Here is a 22,488-nt window from a genome sequence, read left to right as displayed (position 1 = left end):
ATTGGTTTGCAGTCGTCACATTGCATTTGCAGAGCCCCTGATGTACCCAAACAGTAGAAACCCCCCACAAGTGACCCCATATTGGAAACTAGACCTCCCAAGGAACTTATCTAGATGTGTTGTGAGAACTTTGAACCCCCAAGTGTTTCACTACAGTTTATAACGCAGAGCCGTGAAAATAAAAAACATTTTTTTCCACAAAAATTATTTTTCAGCCCCCAGTTTTGTATTTTCCCAAGGGTAACAGGATAACTTGGACCCCAAAAGTTGTTGTCCAATTTGTCCTGAGTACGCTGATACTCCATATGTGGGGGGGAACCACTGTTTTGGCGCATGGCAGAGCTCGGAAGGGAAGGAGCGCCATTTGGAACGCAGACTTAGATGGATTGGTCTGCAGGCTTCACGTTGCATTTGCAGAGCCCCTGATGTACTCAAACAGTAGAAACCCCCAAAAGTGACCCCATATTGGAAACTAGACCTCCCAAGGAACTTATGTGTTGTGAGAACTTTGAACCCCCAAGTGTTTCACTAAAGTTTACAACGCAGAGCCGTGAAAATAAAAAATCTTTTTTTTTTCCCACAAAAATGATTTTTAGCCCCCCAAATTTATATTTTCCCAAGGGTAGCAAGAGAACTTGGACCCCAAAAGTTGTTGTCCAATTTGTCCCGAGTACGCTGATGCCCCATATGTTGGGGTAAACCCCTGTTTGGGCGCATGGGAAAGCTCGGAAGGGAAGGAGCACTGTTTTACTTTTTCAATGCAGAATTGGCTGGAATTGAGATCGGACGCCATGTCGCGTTTGGAGCGCCCCTGATGTGCCTAAACAGTGGAAACACCCCAATTCTAACTGAAACCCTAATCCAAACACACCCCTAACCCTAATCCCAACGGTAACCCTAACCACTCCCCTAACTCTAATCCCAACCCTAATCCCAACCGTAAATGTAATCCAAACCCTAACCCTAACTTTAGCCCCAGCCCTAACCCTATCTTTAGCCCCAACCCTAGCCCTAACCCTAGCCCTAACCCTAGTCCCAACCCTAACCCTAGCCCTAACCCTAGCCCTAACCCTAACCCTAACGGGAAAATGGAAATAAATACATTTTTTTAAATTTTATTATTTTTCCCTAGCTAAGGGGGTGATGAAGGGGGGTTTGATTTTCTTTTATAGCATTTTTTATTGCAGATTTTTATGATTGGCAGCCGTCACACACTAAAAGACGCTTTTTATAGCAAAAAAGTTTTTGCGTCTCCACATTTTGAGACCTATAATTTTTCCATATTTTGGTCCACAGAGTCATGTGAGGTCTTGATTTTTGCGGGACGAGTTGACGTTTTTAATGGTAACATTTTCGGACACGTGACAGTTTTTGATTGCTTTTTATTCCGATTTTTGTGAGGCAGAATGACAAAAAAACAGCTATTCATGAATTTCTTTTGGGGGAGGCGTTTATACCGTTCCACGTTTGGTAAAATTGATAAAGCAGTTTTATTCTTCGGTTCAGTACGATTACAGCGATACATCATTTATATCATTTTTTTTATGTTTTGGCGCTTTTATACGATAAAAACTATTTTATAGAATAAATAATTATTTTGGCATCGCTTTATTCTGAGGACTATAACTTTTTTATTTTTTCGCTGATGATGCTGTATGGCGGCTCGTTTTTTGCGGGACAAGATGACGTTTTCAGCGGTACCATGGTTATTTATATCCGTCTTTTTGATCGCGTGTTATTCCACTTTTTGTTCGGCGGTATGATAATAAAGCGTTGTTTTTTGCCTCGTTTTTTTTTTTTCCCCCCCTACGGTGCTCACTGAAGGGGTTAACTAGTGATATAGTTTTATAGGTCGGGTCGTTACGGACGCGGCGATACTAAATGTGTACTTTTATTGTTTGTTTTTTTTATTTAGATAAAGAAATGTATTTATGGGAATAATATATATACAGTGGGGCAAAAAAGTATTTAGTCAGTCAGCAATAGTGCAAGTTCCACCACTTAAAAAGATGAGAGGCGTCTGTAATTTACATCATAGGTAGACCTCAACTATGGGAGACAAACTGAGACAAAAAAATCCAGAAAATCACATTGTCTGTTTTTTTATCATTTTATTTGCATATTATGGTGGAAAATAAGTATTTGGTCAGAAACAAACAATCAAGATTTCTGGCTCTCACAGACCTGTAACTTCTTCTTTAAGAGTCTCCTCTTTCCTCCACTCATTACCTGTAGTAATGGCACCTGTTTAAACTTGTTATCAGTATAAAAAGACACCTGTGCACACCCTCAAACAGTCTGACTACAAACTCCACTATGGTGAAGACCAAAGAGCTGTCAAAGGACACCAGAAACAAAATTGTAGCCCTGCACCAGGCTGGGAAGACTGAATCTGCAATAGCCAACCAGCTTGGAGTGAAGAAATCAACAGTGGGAGCAATAATTAGAAAATGGAAGACATTCAAGACCACTGATAATCTCCCTCGATCTGGGGCTCCACGCAAAATCCCACCCCGTGGGGTCAGAATGATCACAAGAACGGTGAGTAAAAATCCCAGAACCACGCGGGGGGACCTAGTGAATGAACTGCAGAGAGCTGGGACCAATGTAACAAGGCCTACCATAAGTAACACACTACTCCACCATGGACTCAGATCCTGCAGTGCCAGACGTGTCCCACTGCTTAAGCCAGTACATGTCCGGGCCCGTCTGAAGTTTGCTAGAGAGCATTTGGATGATCCAGAGGAGTTTTGGGAGAATGTCCTATGGTCTGATGAAACCAAACTGGAACTGTTTGGTAGAAACACAACTTGTCGTGTTTGGAGGAAAAAGAATACTGAGTTGCATCCATCAAACACCATACCTACTGTAAAGCATGGTGGTGGAAACATCATGCTTTGGGGCTGTTTCTCTGCAAAGGGGCCAGGACGACTGATCCGGGTACATGAAAGAATGAATGGGGCCATGTATCGTGAGATTTTGAGTGCAAACCTCCTTCCATCAGCAAGGGCATTGAAGATGAAACGTGGCTGGGTCTTTCAACATGACAATGATCCAAAGCACACCGCCAGGGCAACGAAGGAGTGGATTCGTAAGAAGCATTTCAAGGTCCTGGAGTGGCCTAGCCAGTCTCCAGATCTCAACCCTATAGAAAACCTTTGGAGGGAGTTGAAAGTCCGTGTTGCCAAGGGAAAAGCCAAAAACATCACTGCTCTAGAGGAGATCTGCATGGAGGAATGGGCCAACATACCAACAACAGTGTGTGGCAACCTTGTGAAGACTTACAGAAAACGTTTGACCTCTGTCATTGCCAACAAAGGATATATTACAAAGTATTGAGATGAAATTTTGTTTCTGACCAAATACTTATTTTCCACCATAATATGCAAATAAAATGATAAAAAAACAGACAATGTGATTTTCTGGATTTTTTTGTCTCAGTTTGTCTCCCATAGTTGAGGTCTACCTATGATGTAAATTACAGACGCCTCTCATCTTTTTAAGTGGTGGAACTTGCACTATTGCTGACTGACTAAATACTTTTTTGCCCCACTGTATATTTTTTTTCTTTATTTAGGATTTTTATTTTTTATTTTTTTTTACACATGTGGAAATTTTTTTTTTAAACTTTGTTACTTTGTCCCAGGGGGGGACATCACAGATCGGTGATCTGACAGTTTGCACAGCACTCTGTCAGATCACCGATCTGACTTAGAGCACTGCAGGCTTACCAGCGCCTGCTCTGAGCAGGCACTCGGTAAGCCACCTCCCTCCCTGCAGGACCCGGATGCCGCGGCCATCTTGGATCCGGGACCTGCAGCGAGGAAGGAGGTAGGAGACCCTCGGAGCAACGCGATCACATCGCGTTGCTCCGGGGGTCTCAGGGAAGCCCGCAGGGAGCCCCCTCCCTGCACGATGCATCCCTGTACCGTCGGCACACCGCGATCATGTTTGATCGCGGTGTGCAGGGGGTTAATGTGCCGGGGGCGGTCCGTGACCGCTCCGGGCACATAGTGCCGTTTGTCAGCTGCAATAGTCAGCTGACACCCGGCCGCGATCGGCCGCGCTCCCCCCATGAGCGCCGCCGATCGCACTATCCCGTCGGTGGTCATACGGGCCCACCCCACCTCGACGGGATAGTACGTCCGATGTCAGAAAGGGGTTAATGTACACTCTGCACCCCATCTTGACTGGAAAAAAACAGAAATGTAGAAATTTTTGCATATTTATTAAAAAAGAAAAACTGAAATATCACATGGTCATAAGCATTCAGACCCTTTGCTCAGACACTCATATTTAAGTCACATGCTGTCCATTTCCTTGTGATCCTCCTTGAGATGTTCTACTCCTTTATTGGCGTCCAGTTGTGTTTAATGAAACTGATAGGACTTGATTTGTAAAGGCACACACCTGTCTATATAAGACCTCACAGCTCACAGTGCATGTCAGACCAAATGAGAATCATGAGGTCAAAGGAACTGGCCAAGGAGCTCAGAGACAGAATTGTGGCAAGGAACAGATCCGGCCGAGGTTACAAAAGAATTTCTGCAGTACTCAAGGATCCTAAGAGCACAGTGGCCTCCATAATCCTTAAATGGAAGAAGTTTGGGACCACCAGAAGTCTTCCTAGACCTGGCCGTCCAGCCAAACTGAGCAATCGTGGGAGAAGAACCTTGGTGAGAGAGGTAAAGAAGAACCCCAAGATCACTGTGGCTGAGCTCCAGAGATGCAGTTGGTGAGTTGGGAGAAAGTTCCACAAAGTCAACTATCACTGCAGCCCTCCACCAGTGTGGCCTTTATGGCAGAGTGGCCCAACGGAAGCCTCTCCTCAGTGCAAGAGATATGAAAGCCCACATAGAGTATGCTAAAAAACACATGAAGGACTCTCAGACCATGAGAAATAAGATTTTCTGGTTTGATGAGATGAAGATATATCTAGTTGGTGATGATTCTAAGCGGTATGTGTGGAGTGAGCCAGGCACTGCTCATCACCTGCCCAATACAATCCCAACAGTGAAACATGGTGATGGCAGCATCATGCTATGGGGGTGTTTTTCAGCTGCAGGGACAGGACAACTGGTTGCCATTGAAGGAAACATGAATGCGGCCAAGTACAGAGATATCCTGGATGAAAATCTCTTCCAGAGTGCTCTGGACCTCAGACTTGGCCGAAGGTTCACCTTCCAACAAGATAATGACCCTAAGCACACAGCTAAAATAACAAAGGAGTGGCTTCAGAACAACTCTGTGACCATTCATGACTGGCCCAGCCAGAGCCCTAACCTGAACCCAATTGAGCATCTCTGGAAAGACCTGAATATGGCTGTCCACCAACGTTCATCATCCAACCTGACGGAACTGGAGAGGATCTGGAAGGAGGAATGGCAGAGGATCCCCAAATCCAGGTGTGAAAAACTTGTTGCATCATTCCCAAGAAGACTCATGGCTGTACTAGCTCAAAAGGGTGCTTCTACTCAATACTGAGCAAAGGGTCTGAAGACTTATGACCATGTGACATATCAGGGTTTTTTTTTTATAAATTTGCAAAAATTTCTAAATTTCTGTTTTGTTTTTTTTTTTCAGTCAAGATTTGGTGCAGAGTGTACATTAATGAGAAAAAATGAACTTTTTTTAATTTACCAAATGGCTGCAATGAAACAAAGAGTTTAAAATTTAAAGGGGTCTGAATACTTTCCATACCTACTGTATATAAGAGGAGGATTCCCACCTCATCTTATATGGAAAATCGCCAGGAAATGTCATTAATGTATGAAAGCTGTGAATCCCACTTCTAGGAATAACTTGTTTGGCTATTTTCTTTAACTCCCATATATGTCAATGAGGAGAGCTGCACATGTATGGCCAACATCCCAGTTCATGGGTGACCTGCAATAGACCAACATTTCTGGCAAAATCCTGTAAATAAACAACAAATGTTGGTGATGGGAATAGCCGTTTTAGTGTATCCCACTTGGCATATACTGGTATGCACATAACATTTTTGCTAGGACCCTTTAGCACGTACAGTATATAAGCAATATTGCAGCACTGTTGCCAAGGTTTTCCGTAAATATTTCTTTTGCATCTCCAAATCGGAAGCCCATACAGTATCATGCCTGCATGGTAATGTTTTTCTTACCATATGATACCAGCTGTTATTAATTTCAGCATATGGATCCAGGCAGTTCTTGCTAATTTGAGCAATGATCTGAGCAGAAGGTAGTAGACTAAGGCAACGTGGTCTAACGTGATCTGTTCTTGCGCTCATCTGTATTGATGCCTGCAAAACAGCATAAATGGTTTGTTATCACTTATTGCATTACTAAACTGCTTAGTAAAATGAATATTAATTAAATAATAATAATAATAAGGTAAGCTTTCGAGTGTGAGCTTTTCCACTCTGCGTCTATGCAGGTTACATTGCAGGGACTTCCATAATATTACAAGTCAGAAAGGAGTAACATGGTCACATACCGACCTCAGACTTTTATACCAACCATAAAACTCATAGGTGAGTTGGGAGTATTCATTATACATCTTGACTGCTGCAGAACCTCTTTTTGAAGTGGGAGCAGAAACTGAAAAACGCTGTATAATTACTTCAAAATTGGTCTCAGCAGTACCTGAGGTATGTATTACCCACTCTTCCTCTCTGCAGGTGCTCCGGGCTTCGTGTTTTGGCTGCAAAGGTGACCTAACAACTAAAGCACACATCACCGCTGCAGCCAATCACTGAGGGGCTGCAGCTGTCGATATGTATAAAAGCATTTGAGGATTACTTTCACTAAAATGAAAAACCTCTGTAATGTCCTATGGGAAAAAATATGCAATTTAGCTCTAGTCCAAAAGGTAACTACCTATTGATGGCACACGAGTGACAGTTTCCCCTCTATTGGGCACCTTATTGGGGACACAGAAACCATGGGTACTGACTGCTGACATGAATATAGCACTGAATTTGGCTCCTGCTCTGCAGGAATGAGGCCCAATTCTACCTACTGTCCATTCTTTTCCAGTAGAGCCTACCTCATATTAAGACCTTACTCCATGTTGTCAAACACTCTGTACAGACACCCTGAATCCTCATTGGATCTCAACCTGGTGCTGGAGATTCCGTAGTGTACGTTGTACACATATAATCCCTTTAAAACTTAGCTTTTAATACCTAATAAATATAAAACCCTGACCCAAAGCAAACCTTGGTTTGTTATAATGTGCAATAAACACCACATAAATGATCACCTATTAAAATACTGTACTACAACCTACTGTTCTCGCCTGCCTTGCTGTGGAGGTTGGCACCCTAAGAAGCGATTTTTGTTTTGGGTCAGGGTTTTATATTTATTAGGTATTAAAAGCTAAGTTTTAAAGGGATTATATGTGTACAACGGTTTTTTGATTAGTCCCTATTCATTTTCTAATTTCTTGATTCCGTAGTGTACCCCTTTCAGGTCTCTCTGCAGCTGATCTCTTGGATGCTGGCCTTCCTCATAGCGGACACATCAATCAGAAAGGTCTCAAATGTTTGTGACCACTTTCTTACCACTCACCCTAACCCATTCTCCACATGGCCATGACTCTTCTTCTTCCTTTCGCCTCAAAGAGGAGATAATTCTACCTTTATTTTATTATTCCTCAGCTCATCCTAGAGAGAAATCGCTTCACAAGTTGGACGACACTACAGCTGCTTATCTCTTCATGTCCACCACTGTTCCCTTCAGGAGATCGGATGCCTTATTTGTCATTTCAAATGGTTTGCACAGGGTCCTATCTGTCTCCAAGGCAACTATATCTCACTGGATATATATATTATGCTTTGCTTATATAGCGCCATCATATTTCCTGCAGCGCTTTACAGACATAATCACTGTTGTCCCCATTGGGGCTCACAATCTAGATTCCCTATCTGTATGTCTATGGAGTGTCGGAGGAAACCGTAGAACCAAGAGAAAACCCACATAAAAATGGGAAGAACATGCAAACTCCTTGCAGATGTTGTCCTTGGTGGGATTGGAACCCAGGACCCCAGCGCTGCAGAGCTACAGTGCTGACCACTGAGCCACCATGCTGCCCATATTAAATATGCCCATAGAAGCCTTTTGGGTGAGAGTCAAAACTCCTGAATTTACTTCATTAGGCGTCAGAACTAAAAGAGGACAAGGCCAATATATGTTTGGTCTTCTATTCAGATGTTGTCCACGTTCTTCAGAGTGCATACCGTATCATCTGGGGTTGCGAGTCTGGGCAGAAAAGTGTTGCAGATGCAGTTTCTAAGTGATTGGCTGGGGGGAGAGGAATAGGCCAGAGGCAAGGCCTCAGACAAAGGAACCAATTTAGGATGACTCATGGTTCCTGTGAAGTTGCCAAGAATAGATGATTTTTAGTAACTAATGAAAATAATTTTCTGGTATCCTTAATTGGGGGACACAGCTTCTTCCCTCGTTGCCTTGACGGGCGAGTGTGTTCTTCTAGGGTTTTCTTTAATTCTCCTTTTTCCTTAGTCTTGTGTCTAAGGCTTCTTCTACTGCTTTTACACTATTTGGTGTTAGCTTGGTGCCAGTAAATGGATGTAGTCTGCGAAGGAAGAGATGATTTTTGTGCAATCTTAGTGTCAGTCTTCTGGTAACAGCAATGCCCATGGATTCGGTATCTCCCAATGAAGACTGGTGGCAGCAACACCTATGGTTCCAGTGTTCTCCCATGAAGACTGGTGGAATCAACAACCATGGTTCCTGTATCCCACAATGAAGACAGGTGGCATCAACAACCATGGTTCCTGTGTCCCCCAGTGAATACTGGTGGCATCAACAACCATGGTTCCTGTGTCCCCCAAAGAAGACTGCTGGCAGCAACTCCCATGGTTCCCATGTCCCCCAAAGAAGACTGGTGGCAGCAACACCTATGGTTCCCGTGACCCAAATGAAGACCATGAAACAGATTTTACAGTAGGTATTAAAAATCCTCTTTTTGTGGATAAGAGTAAATTGGCATCATCCTAGGCTGAAATTTTGCACAGCCCTTAGTAAGATTTACTCTTTTCCTTGTATAAGCAAGACATACTGTAAATGAAGCAGAATAAAGTTTATTCTATAAGATAAAGGATGTGACCTGTGTAATTTGGTCTCCAGAAGAAAATTTAGATGATTCAGAAAACTCTTCTTTGGTGATGAGAACTCCATCTAAATGAGTCAGAGACTTCAATCTTCCAATCGCTGCCAGACGAACTAAAGCCGGCTGGGAAAAGGACAATCATGTCAGCTAATGGCTTCTATCATATGTAACTTTTTATTGTACTTTATGATGGTCTCGCAGTTAAGTGAACATAATGAGAATGTTTATTATAACACAGAAGCAATATCACAATGTGCTGCCTCTCGGGGGCTTTAAGAAACTAGGTCATGTATTCAAGACGCTTCATTCAAAACTCCTGAAAGGGGTCACTGCAATTGTTACTCTCCGCTAAATGATGACATCCTTATTAAAGTCAAAAGAAAGATTTTCATTTTTTTTAAGTTCAATCTTTGGATTTTATACAATACGGATGGCGGAAGAGCTCATAATGATGACTGTAACAAAAAAAAATAAAAAATGACCCAAGGCCATTAGACTTCAAAAATACGCAACATTTGTGTAACGGCTGTAGTGGAGGTGAAACCGAGTAATTGCGTTTTCGGGGTTTGATGACCAATACGGTCTTCCTTATTGAACAGGTATAACAATAACATAAAAAAAGTGATCCATCAGCTAGGACGTAAAGATAAAGCAATTATAATCTGCTGTGATTGCTGTAAGATTACGGCATTGGCTGTAATGGGGGATTGTTAGAGCGTCTACTGCAAGGAGGCGTAATTACTAGTAGACTTTAGTATAAGGGTGATGCAGTAATGTCTGCATGTATGTAAGGAATTAAATAATGTGTGTATGGATAACACATTAGTCTCCACAATATTTAAAGGCCTTATATCTTCAGAGACAGCTGCAAGAAAAAAAGGTTTAGCAGGCCATGCATTTAGCCTCGGGGAAAAAATTTTACTCTGGCAGCCATTGATAAAATTGTCTATCCTTATAATACAAAGACGGATTGGGTGTGCCTTTTATGGAAGGGGCCCCTGAGGCTACGTCCCACGATGAGTTATTTGGGCAGCTTTTGATGTTGCAGATTTTCTGCATCATTTCTGCACCTATTAACTAAATTAGGTTAGTTATTTTTTTTACGTCATTTTTTTCAATAAAGCTGCTTAGTTTTTTATGCATCCTGCTATTTGGCATTGCCACCATTTTATTGATACAGTCATGTGCAGATTAGATGGGTGTTTAGTGCATTTCTGCAGCGGACACACGTAGATGACTATTTTACCTGCATCTATTTTTCCATGGGGAATGACTGCACAAAAAACGCCGCGCACCCACAAGAGAAACTAACATTTTTGCAGATGCACTGCATGTTAGTTTATACTTCATAAAAAAAAAACAGATTGGGCATAAGATTTCTATAAACCCCATCCACTTTGGTGGAACTGTAAGACACTGTGTTTTTTGCAGAGCTTAATTTTTGATCGGACAGTATAGTGGTCCATGAAACTCAAAAGAGCTGCTCAGATGAACGTGTTTTTTTTCTGTCTGACCGAGAGTTCTACTTTAATTAGATTTTAATAGGTTGAGAAAAAATAAGTGTCACTTTGTAAGTGCTCATTCAGACATCCATGCAAATCGATGCAATACACGGACTGGCCGTGGCTCTCCCAAACGGGAGTCAAAGCTTTATGTATTTCTATAAGGCTATCACGCTAGGGTGAGGAGATCCGCGGCCTGTCCGTGCTCAGACTGACTTGCACGACGTCAGGCATGAGCCTTTAAAAAGTATATATTGCGCTTTCTGCAGCAGCAACGAATGCTGGGAAATTTAAAAAAAGGATGTGTTAAGCTATAGATTCACGAAGTTACTGTAGATTATTTATACACACCATTTTACAGCCTTTATATAAAGGAAAATCTGCTATGGCACAAAAAAAGTATTTATTGCATTGGCAACAAACTTACATTGGTGCTTTTTTGTCCTATTTTAGGACAAATACGGAAAAAACAGATAACCTGTCTGCTGCCAGATTGTCACTCTGCTTTCCTAAGGTCCCAGATCCAATCCTTTGCTAATAAAAGGCAGTAAATGGTGGTATTTACAGAGCCATACTGCTTCTGCTACGTGTACTGACCTTCCGCCAAGGGTTGTGGGCGACATTCAGTGTGAGTAGGTGAGCTGCATGTCTGCGTAAAACATTTATTTCATCCATCGCCTTTGTTAATAAGTTCCAGCTCAAGTCTAAGTGCTTCAGTTTCCCCATGCCTTTAAATCCTTCCAGATTTATCACACGGTTATGGCTGGCATCCAGGTATTCCAAATTGGGCTGGTAACAGAATAATGTTTTCTTTAGAAACACACAAACGTAACTACAGCTACATTTAGGAGAAGAGAGTGCCTGCACCTTGCCAAAAACCTCTGACACAGGCAACATTACCTGTATTTAAAAAATAATAATAATAATAATCTTACCAAGCACGAGACGTCTTCCAGACTGGTGAACTCATTGAAACTTATTATTAGTTTCCGAAGTCCATGAACTTTGGAAATTTCCTTTAGTTTACTTAAACTGTTGCCGTGTAAGTTTAGGATCTGTGTGTAGGAAAATTGCAATGATGAATTCTGAATATTATTTCTTCGCATGATTATAAACAATTCATGGTCACAACTTATCATTTTCTGCTTTTTAGACTACTAAAAGATAATACATTGTTATATATGTTTTGAAAGCATTAACTTTTAGTATGTGGGGAAAAAAGAGCTTCAAGGGAAGGCCCAACTTCGCAGCTATTTTTAAGTGCTTCTATGCATTGTAAAAAAAAAAATAGCCATCTTTGTATGGCGCCTATGCTGATCCATGTGTCTCTATGGTAACAGACTGCAAACAACCATGTGTAGTCTGATTTTGCAGACACACTGCATTTTTTATTGAAGATTTTCAATTTTTACAAAATAATAAACATAGGTGTATATGGTAATGGATAAAAGCAGTCTTGTACAAAGATCGTGCCACATCTGTAGCAAGAACATAAAAGAAATGTATAATATATGTGATGCAAACATTTGGGCATACTACATGGTTAGTACCTAGTAGCACTTCCTTTTGAAAGTTTCACAGCTTGTAAACACTTTTTGTATCAAGACAAGAGTCTTTCAATTCTTGTTTGTTTTCATCTATTGTTCCTTGGAAAATTCCTCCAGTTCTGATTCCTAGGTCACCTTGAATGCATTGCTATTTTGGTGTCTAACCACAGATTTTCAATGATGTTCAGATCAGGGGACTATGAGAGCCATTGTAAAACCTTCAGCTTGCGCCTTTTGAGGTAGTCTATTGTGGATTTTGACATGTGTTTAGGATCATTACACTGGTCTACAAAAAAAAAATAAAAATTCTGGCATGGACTTTAAGAACAGTTTTAGACTAATTTGAGGGTGCTGAATTCAAATCTGATCTTATAATTTCTCTATCACATCACGTTTTTAGGTATATAGCCCATTTTCATGAATTCCATGATAAATATAAGTAGTGTATGAAAAGTGCAGGTTTATATGGTTCACTAAGGTAAATTTAGTTTTCATTTTGTCTCCCAATAAATGTGAGAATATCTTTGTTTTCTTTGAACATGCATAATTCCCATTTGTTATGAGAACACCCTTGTTTTCTGTGCTACTGGGACAGTAGAGCTACAGCAGAGCATTGGGTCAAAACTGAATGGCCTCAGCGACAGAGTTTGGCATCTGGTGATAAGAATGTCATCCATGATCCTCTAGTGGATAGGAAGGACATTGTCTTTCCTCCCTTACACATAAAACTTGGATTGATGAAGCAGTTCGTCAAAGCTCTCTGTCATGTCGGACGCTGTTCAGACCAGGTCGTTCGACAGACAGCGGTAATTCCGCTTTTGACCACTATGCGCTCATTGGCGTTGGCTAGATTTTATCTAGCTGGTCCGGGGTTCATTTACCTGGTGCTCGGATTGGAAGCTGGGCCAGGCCCACTGCCTTTAAATAGTTCTCCTGAACATTGGGCGTCGCCGATTATAGCTTCTGTCTTGTGCATGGTTATCTCGGTCTGGAGTGGTGAGCTAGTAGTTGGAGTATCGTTGCTGGTGGTGTATTTCCCTTTGTCTTATTTACTCCTTCCTATATTTGTATTTGTTTTGCCCTGTGCACTTATTATGTATTCCTGAGTGACTGCGGCTTGGTTCATATTTTCAGTTTACCTTGTCTGTGCTAACTGTGGGTATTGGTGTATTATCTCTTCACTGGGTGGTGGGTGGTTGGTTTCAGCCTAGGGTTGAAACAGGAGATAGGGTAAGGGCCTAGACATGCACACCATCAGTGTAAACTCTAGGTAGAGGGTCAGTCAGGATTTCCCTAGTCTTAGGGAAATTGCAGGGGCCCAGGTTATTAGCTCTTCCCCACCTAGGCTTCCCGTGACACTCTCAATCACAGTGGAGAATGCTTTAACTATATATGTTCAACTTTTCCTGGTCTTAGTGAAGAGAAGAAAAAGGTTGGAATATTTGATGGACCTCAAATAAGAACACTTATGAGAGACCCAAATTTTATCACATCAATGAATGAGACAGAAGAAAGAGCTTGGAATGCATTTTGTAATGTGGTACAGAATTTTCTAGGGAATAAGAAAGCAGACAACTATGAAGAGATTGTGGAAGAGCTACTAATGAGTCTGCGAAATCTTGGATATAGAATGAGTATCAAGACTCACTATTTACACAGCCATTTGGACTTTTTTCCAGGGAACCTTGGGGATGTGAGCGAGGAACAAGGGGAGCGTTTTCATCAGGACATTAAAACAATGGAAGAACGTTATCAAGGCTGGTGGGATTCACGAATGATGGCTGACTATTGCTGGAGCTTGATGAGAGACAACCCAGAAGCTGTACATCACAGATCAGCCAAGAAAAGAAAGTTCAAATAACGGCCATTTGTCATTCATCTGTGTGCCATATATATGTGTTTTTATATTTTGTAGTTTAATTCTGTAAGTATATTTGATTTGCTGTACATAGACTTTGTAATCTTGTTATTCCTTGATTAAAAATATACAAAATGTAGAACCGAAAATCATGTGTTTTTATCATAAAACATTAGGAGTAATTTTCATCAAATATTGAAAATATCTCGAAATCCTGATGTGATAGCCAAAAACGGAGTTCATATTCGTAATCAGCAGCCAAAATTGACTTAAAATATGTTTTAAATCCGTTTGCCAGAAAAATTGCGTTGACCAGTGTTATCCATTTGTAGAAGCCATCCTCCTTTCAACTTAAGGTTTTTTTTTACAGATGGTGTTTTGTCTGCAACAAGAATTTGTTGAAATTTAATTGAATCCATTCTTCCCTCTATCAGTGAAATGTTCCCTGTGCCATTGGCTGCAACACAACCCCAAAGCATGATTGACCCCCCCTCCATGACTGAATGGTTATCGAAATTTTCTTTTCCTGAAATTCGGTACCTTTTTTTCTCCACACACCTTTGATCATTGAGGCCACAGAGTTCTATTTTGACCTCATCGGTCCACGGGACTTGTTCCCAAAATATATCAGGCTTGTTTAGATGTTCTTTTGAATACTTCTGACACTGAATTGTTTGGTGAGGACGCAGGAGAGGTTTTCTCCTGATGACTCTTCCATGAAGGCCATATTTGTGCATGTAGGTAGATAGGTAGATGTGCATGAAGTTGCTTTAAGACTAAGATGGCTATGCTATACTACCTGGAAACCATACCCCACCTATTTCTAAAAAAAACTGACCACAATGCTAACAGAGGCAAGAGATAATAATCCAATCAGTAAAAATGAATTTGAATTTCTTGTTCCCATAAAACCAAGGATGGCAATGTTTTATGGGTTACCAAAAAGCCATGAAGGTGTTGATTCAATAAGAGGTTGACCTATTGTATCAGACATTGGGAGCCTGGGCAAGATAGCTGGTATTTAACTGGATCAGGTACTAAGACCCTTTGTTGTGGCACACTCTCATACACAAGAGACACCATGGATCTTTTACGTAAGCTAGAGGGGATCTAGGTAGACAACCAGACGGGCTGGCCAGCATAGATGTTGACGCGTTGTACTCTTCGATACCACATGAAAAAGGCATTGATCTTCCATTAGCTCAGGGGCACGGCCATGGGGAATTCATGTGTGCCAATGTATACCAACAATTTGTTGACAAGAAAAATAAGTATATTGTCCATGTTGAATTGTGGACAAAGTATATCAACGATATACTGGTACTATGGAAGGGACTAAGGGAAAAATTTGTGGAATTCTTGGAGGTGCTCAATGACAATTCTTTGTACCTAAGGTTAACATGGGAAATGGATCAGGAACATTTATCATTTCTGGACCTTTTAATTTCAAAACAGAATGCTGGGATTATATATACCACAATTTTCCGTAAACCCGGCAATGAATTCACTTCTTCGGTTTGAGAGCCACAATCCTTTCCTTCCCTCTGAGGAAGGGAATTCCAAAAAGCCAGTATATTAGACTCAGGAGAAACTGCTCAACAGAGAGTGTGTTTATACAGCAATTAGAGACTTACGAGAGATGTTCCATATTAGGGGCTATCCAGACTGGGTTTTGAGATGGGCATATTACTTTGCATTAAGACAAGAAAGGGGAGGTTTGCTCTCCCCAGTTGGAAGCAAAGTAGAAAAAAGTGAGCCCATTAGATTGATAGCAACTTATGATAATGGAGCTCTGCAGGTCAAAACGATTCTTGAAAATATTGAGGAATTCTAAGTATGGATAGTGAATTGAAGGAGAGTATTGGACCAAAACCCCAAAGTAAAATAGATTAAGTGGAAAGAGGATAGTAAGAAGCCCCTTTACAGTGTCTGTGAAAAGTAGAACATGGTTACAAGATAGAACAAAAGGTTGTTTTAAATGCAATGAGCTGCTCTAATACGGGCGCTTCATCTAGTCCACTGGAATAATTAGTCTATTTTTAAACACCTAAGTGTTATTTATGCATACAGGTAGCGCATGTGGTGCGTGGATCCACTGTGCCACAAACCGGACTTTCCCTGGAGGAGCATGACTAAGCAGCTACCTTGGTGTTCCCTGGAGCCTCTAGTGGTGAAGTCAGGCTTGTGCGGCAGGTAGCTGCCAGGCACCACTCCAGGTAGCCTTCCGGCAGTAGCAGCTGACCCCATGGGTCTAAGCCGTTAATCCAAACTCCTGGGCAGGGCAGGACATCCACTGAACAAATTCACACTGTGCAGACAGGAATGGCCACATGGGACAGGATCAGACTGTGCATACAGGATGGTCACAGGGACAGGTTAGACACACGGTCTCAGGAAACAGGTACCGCTGAAGCAGTTTCAGGGTACAGACACTGTTGATGTGGACACAGCAACAAGGGCTAACTACACTGGACTAACGGACACAGGAAACATTAGACTAGGTACCTGGCAACATACAGTTGCAAACACTAAACCATCTTACAGTAACTATAGGGGTTGCTCAGTCACCTCCCAATTGTGCCTTTTATAGCAGATGTCTCCCAGCTATTGGATGGGAGACACCTTGCAGGTGAACAAATTACTAAATTCCTAAATGCCTCCCAGCTAACTATGTTCATGCTCTGTCCCTTTAAGAGTAGGGGAGCATGCACACTAGATGGGCCGCTGACACTCTACACAGCATTCACAGGAGCAGTAGCATGCCGGGGACTGAGCCGAGGACCAGGGCAGTGAGTAAGTCGGTGTCCCTGCATGGAGGGGGAAGGGAACACCATGCAGAGATGCCGGCATCAGCGATACACAGAGAATTTCAGTTGTATTAGCTCCCTGACCCCTTATTATGTAGATGGCTTGCTCACAAAAGATTATACATCAAATAGATGTATAATCTGAAAAAACTGAGAACATTGTCTGAAAATATACTGGGAACTCCTATGTAACAACACAAAAGGTTTTCAATTTTAGGTCTATTAAGGACAGTTGGCTAATGGGCCACCCTAACTCTGACATTAAAATAGTACAAAAGAATGAAGTATTGATTAAATAAGGGATTAATGATGCCTTTCTCTCTTAGCAAGTACACTACACTCCCCTGATGGCTTCTCCTTAAGGAGAAAGAAACACGTTAGGAGGGATTTTTTCTGGGGCATACAACATGAGAGCTACACTTGGGTACTGCCCTTGTTAGGGCAGAAGCAAATACAAAGGGCACGACAAGGTAGATCGATCAAGTGTACAGTTCAAGGCACAGTAGCAAGATATACCAGGCTACAGGCTCCTTCCACATTCCTAAAGTTAGGGGCACCCTAGCTATCCCTGCTCCCTGCATTACTTCTGACGGTGAAGACACCAGGGCCATTTTCCTTATTAGGCTCCTGAATCAGCACTTATCTATCCCCTGCAACTCCCCTCCCAGGGAAGTGGGGAGTTGTTGTGTTTATGAATACACAAACAAGATTAACATGGGAAGATGTACAGGGATAAATGAAATTCCCAATCATACAAATATGAACTCACATACAACAGGGTGGAACACCGGGAAGTAAAGGGAGGAAGAACCAAATAGTAGAGGATGAGGGTATGCAGACAGACAAAATCACCACGCAACAGTCTCCGGAAAAGCACTCCAAAATGCCTCCTCAAACAACCAACACCTCCAGCTCCAACCAGGCAGTATAGAACTAACACTAACAATGCCTGCTTGCTAGAGGGGAGTATATATAGTAGAGGGGAGTGGCCAACACTGAACAGCTGAGACCATCAAAGGAGGAAAAGTTCCAGGAGCTCTTAACTGAACAGATTAACTCCAGCACTGCTGGCAGAAACCTGCACTGTTTATTATGAAGGAGCAGTGCTTCTACTTAGTACAGTAGTACGAGAAATTAAGACAGACAGAGCGGTCTTTTGATTCCTCTCTGTCGCGGTAAACCCATGACACTACAACTGCAGATGGAAACCCTTGAAATCAGACATTCCTATGGCTCAAATGGGTGGGATCAAAACATTTTTTCTATTTTCTATGCACAATGGTACTATATAATTGACATGTTCTACTGTGTATACTTAAGAATCAGTGGGCTCTTCTATGGGTCTTTTTGTTGACAATGGGGCCTGATTTTAGACTATTTATGTTAGACTGGGGTCATGTGATGTAGTTTTACTGATATTATTAAAAGTTATATTTTAAAGGAATCTTCTATGTTGTATATACATATTTGATCATTGTGGCCAATGAGTTCTATTTTAACCTCATCGGTCCACTGGTCTTGTTTCCAAAATGCATCAGGTTTGTTTAGATGTTATTTTGCATGCTTCTGACGCTGCATCTTATGGTGAGAACACAGGAGAGACTGTCTTCTGATGACTCTTCCATGAAGTCCATATTTGTATAGGTGTCTCTGAACAGTAGAACAATGTACCACAACTCTAGAGTCTGCTAAATCTTTCTGAAGGTCTTTTGCAATCAAGTGAGGGTTCTGATTTGCCTCTAGCAACCCTACGAGCTCAAATTTTGCTTGGTCCTTACCTTGATCTCCACTGTTCCTTTTAACTGCCATTTCTCAATTACATTTTGAACTCAGGAAAGGAAAACTATAAAACACTTTGCTATCTCATAGCCTTCTCATGCTTTGTGGGCCTCCACCATTTTCATTTTCAGAGTGCTAGGCAGCTGATTAGAAGAACCTATGGCTGTTTTTTGGCACAAGGTTAGAGGAGGCTTGGTTTTATAAAGCTGGGAAATTTACATCACCTGGCCTTTCATTACTATGATAGTGAAAAAGCCATAACCTTAACAAGCTAATTAAGGTCTGAAACCTTGGTCAAAGTTATCTGAGCACACAAATCTTGCTTTGTGTGTGTTTATACTCTCAGGATCACTTTAGTTTTCCCATTGCTGTAAATGCCCCATAAGGGTCAATTCATATGTGGCAGATTTGTTACAGAAGTGCTGCAAACACTTCCCCTTTCAGATCTATGAAATAGATTTTCGGTCACAGAAATTCCTGCAACAAATCTGCAGCGTGTGAATATACCCTTAGTCAAGTCATCCAGTCTTCTATAGCACTGATCTATGTGAAGCACTGTGTTCCTTCCACTTTTAGCTCCATCTGTCCCTCCAGTTTCTTACTATTACTAATCATAATCATAGTTTATTGCTTGCCCGGCTTCAGAAGCAGCTACAAAGTAGATATGCACTGAAGTAACAAACATAGACAAATTTATACGGTACATCAAATATAAAAAAAAAAAAAAAAAAAAAAAAAAAAATCACATTTAACGAGCTTTGTGTGTTATTTACGGTGTTCATCCTTTCATATCCCAGCCGCTGAGCTTTGCAATACTTACTGTAATTTGACTATACGTATTGGCCTTTCCAATGGAAAGAATGGTCCCTTCATCCAGAGCAATTATTTTGGGCCTGGGTTTAATAACTGGTGCAATAGAAATAACTTCCTCATCTAATTTCATTTCATCTGAGAATTCTCCAGCTGTAACACTGGAAAGACTGCAAGTCACTTCGTACATTTCCTACCAAAACATAGAAAAGTTTAAAAAAAAGTTATTGAATGTACATGATAATGGCTTTGGATATTTCATCAAATACATGTTATATCACATATCACAAATATAAAGAAAGAAGTGAAAACCCAGTTTATTTTCATGCACTTATTCTCCAGAAGTCACTCGTAGGTGATACTGAGCATTCAGCATCACATGAGCGTCCCAGCCTGGCAGCGGATTCAATGGCGGGAGCCGACAGAATCATATCGACCACGACCGTAAGCTGTAACACACTTGCATTGTTATGGAAGATTTTTTTTTGTTTAACCAAATATAGGAGTAGATGCAAAAGAGACGAGAAATAAATTTGATTACAAGTTCTTTTCAATTCCATTTCCAGATCTGGCTAAAAGTAAGTGTGCTTTCATATTGCGTTCTGTGTCCCCGTCGGGCATATGTCCGAAGTCCACAGCAAAACGGGGTCCTGATGCAAGCACTGACTGGCCATAGACTGCAATGGTGATGGCAGAGCGAACGTGAGCTCTACTGTGCACTTTTTTCAGGAGTGTAAGCCTACAGGAGGCAGACACTCAGACGTAGTAGACTGTGGCCCAGTGTCCACCTCCTACAGGCGTACACTCCCAAAAAAGTGCATGGCAGAGCTCACGTTCCCTCTGCTGTCACCGTTACAGTCTATGACCTTCTTGACGCATATGTCCAGACCCCGTTTTGCAGGGGATTTTGGATAAATACCCCGATAGGGACACAGAATGCAACGTGAAAGCACTACATCAAAAAGGAAAGGAGGAAGGGAATTTCCAGCACGTCCATCCAGTGTAAGTAAAATTTCCAAGTTTATTAGAACATTTAGGCCATGTTCACACTTCGCGGTTTTTACTGCGGATCCACCCGAATTTTGATGCTGCGGGTCCGCAGCAGTTTCCATAGCGTTTACATTAACATGTAAACCCTATGGAAACCGCAAACCGCTGTGCACATGCTGCGGGAAAAACCGCGCAGAAACGCAGCGGTTTAAAACCCGCAGCATGTCACTTCATTGTGCAGAATCGCTGCGATTCTGCACCCATATAAATGCATTGAACCGCTTACCTCCCGCATAGGGCTGTGCTCACTTTGCGGGAAGTAAGTGGATAATGCGCGGTTGCTACCCGGGGTGGAGGAGAGGAGACTCTCCTCCAGGCCCTGGGAAGCATGAATAGTGTAAAAAAAAAAGAATTAAAATAAAAAATCATGTTATACTCACCTCTCAGCGCTGCCCGCGGCCGTCCGGTCTCACTTGCTGTGCGAGCAGGACCTGTGGTGACGTCGCGGTCACATGACCGTGATGACGCCGCGGTCACATGACCGTGACGTCACGAAGGTCCTTCTCGGCACAGCATCTTTGGAACCGGAGCGCCGGGTGCAGCGCCGAGGAGATCCCGGAATCAGAGGGCGAGTATAACCAATTTTTATTATTTTTATCATTACTATTGATGCTGCATATTGCTGCATATGCGGCATCAATAGTATAGGCGGAAACCCGCAGCGGAAACCGCGATAAATCTGCAGGGATAACCGCAGCGGTTTTGCCCTGCAGATTTATCAATTCCGCTGCGGGATAAACCCGCAGAGCACACCGCAAAGTGTGCACATGGCTTTAAAAAAAAAAAGAGTTTTTTAAAAAAGAGAGAGAGAGACTCTCTGCCTGACGCGTTTCTGGCGCACCACGGCGCCGTGACTAAGGGCGCAGTGGTGCGCCAGAAACGCGTCAGGCAGAGAGTCTCTCTCTCTCTTTTTTAAAAAACTGGTTTTTTTTAAATGTTCTAATAAACTGGGAAATTTTACTTACACTGGATGGATGTGCTGCAAATTCCCTTCATCCTTTCCTACTTCAGCTGAAATCACCAGCAGGTACGGCACCCACCAGTTACATTCATTTGCAACGGCTTACAATGCATGTCTCAGCGTGTCAAGCTCCGACCTTTTCCCTCTCCCTCAGACACTACATCAAAAACTGAAGTTGTAAATCTGGTCTAAAAGGCCAATCTCAGACAAGAGTATTACAGTCTCTTTTCTGCATCTGTGTTGTTTACACAAGTCCCGACCCAAGTGCATTGTAAGAATGTGTGAAATTTCACGTGTAGTTGGCCTTAATGTGAGCGTCCACCATTGATGAGGCCCACACTTATGCACTGATGAATATATCTTTTTAGCCCTCACATCTCCAAATCCCTAGATACAATTGGATAGAACACATAGAACATGTTGGACACCTGTCACCACCACTAGAGGGAGCTTAAGTGCTAACTGCATACTATTCATATACAGCGCTCCATCCAGTTGCAGCATGCAGTCTTTTAAAGGGAATCTGTCACCCCCAAAATCGAAGATGAGCTAAGCCCACCAGCATCAGGGGCTTATCTACAGCATTCTGTAATGCTGTAGATAAGCCCCCGATGTAACCTGAAAGATGAGAAAAAGAGGTTAGATTATACTCACCCAGGGGCGGTCCCGCTGCGGTCCGGGTCCGATGGGCGTCGCGGTCCAGTCCGGGGCCTCCTATCTTCAACAGATGATGTCCTCTTCTTGTCTTCACGCTGCGGCTCCGGCGTACTTTGTCTGCCCTGTTGAGGGCAGAGCAAAGTACTGCAGTGCGCAGGCGTCGGAAAGGTCAGAGAGGCCCAGCACCTGCGCACTGTAGTACTTTGCTCTGCCCTCAACAGGGCAGACAAAGTACGCCGGAGCCGCAGCGTGAAGACAAGAAGAGGACATCATCTGATGAAGATGAGAGGTCCGGACCGTGACGCCCAGCGGACCGGACCGCAGCAGGACCGCCCCTGGGTGAGTATAATCTAACCTCTTTTTCTCATCTTTCAGGATACATCGGGGGCTTATCTACAGCATTACA

The 22,488-nt window shown here is 42.3% G+C and overlaps 1 protein-coding gene across 2 annotated transcripts in view; it reads right to left on the bottom strand.

The window, feature by feature from the left end:
• LRRC9 (leucine rich repeat containing 9) overlaps positions 1 to 22,488 on the bottom strand; it is a 327,268-nt gene that overhangs the window by 204,538 nt on the left and 100,242 nt on the right. For both annotated transcript variants that reach the window (XM_077265244.1, XM_077265252.1), the window contains exons 16-20: positions 19,425 to 19,607; positions 11,549 to 11,668; positions 11,211 to 11,402; positions 9,109 to 9,234; positions 6,140 to 6,280 (exon numbers count right to left, since the gene is read on the bottom strand). In XM_077265244.1, the coding sequence (XP_077121359.1) occupies positions 6,140 to 6,280; positions 9,109 to 9,234; positions 11,211 to 11,402; positions 11,549 to 11,668; positions 19,425 to 19,607 (762 nt within the window). The remainder of the gene's footprint in view (positions 1 to 6,139; positions 6,281 to 9,108; positions 9,235 to 11,210; positions 11,403 to 11,548; positions 11,669 to 19,424; positions 19,608 to 22,488) is intronic.

Source organism: Ranitomeya variabilis, chromosome 1, assembly GCF_051348905.1.
Source record: "Ranitomeya variabilis isolate aRanVar5 chromosome 1, aRanVar5.hap1, whole genome shotgun sequence".
In the NCBI taxonomy this organism is placed as follows: domain Eukaryota; kingdom Metazoa; phylum Chordata; class Amphibia; order Anura; family Dendrobatidae; genus Ranitomeya; species Ranitomeya variabilis.
Note: the sequence above shows the minus strand (reverse complement) of the source record. Positions and strands in the feature narration are given on the sequence as shown.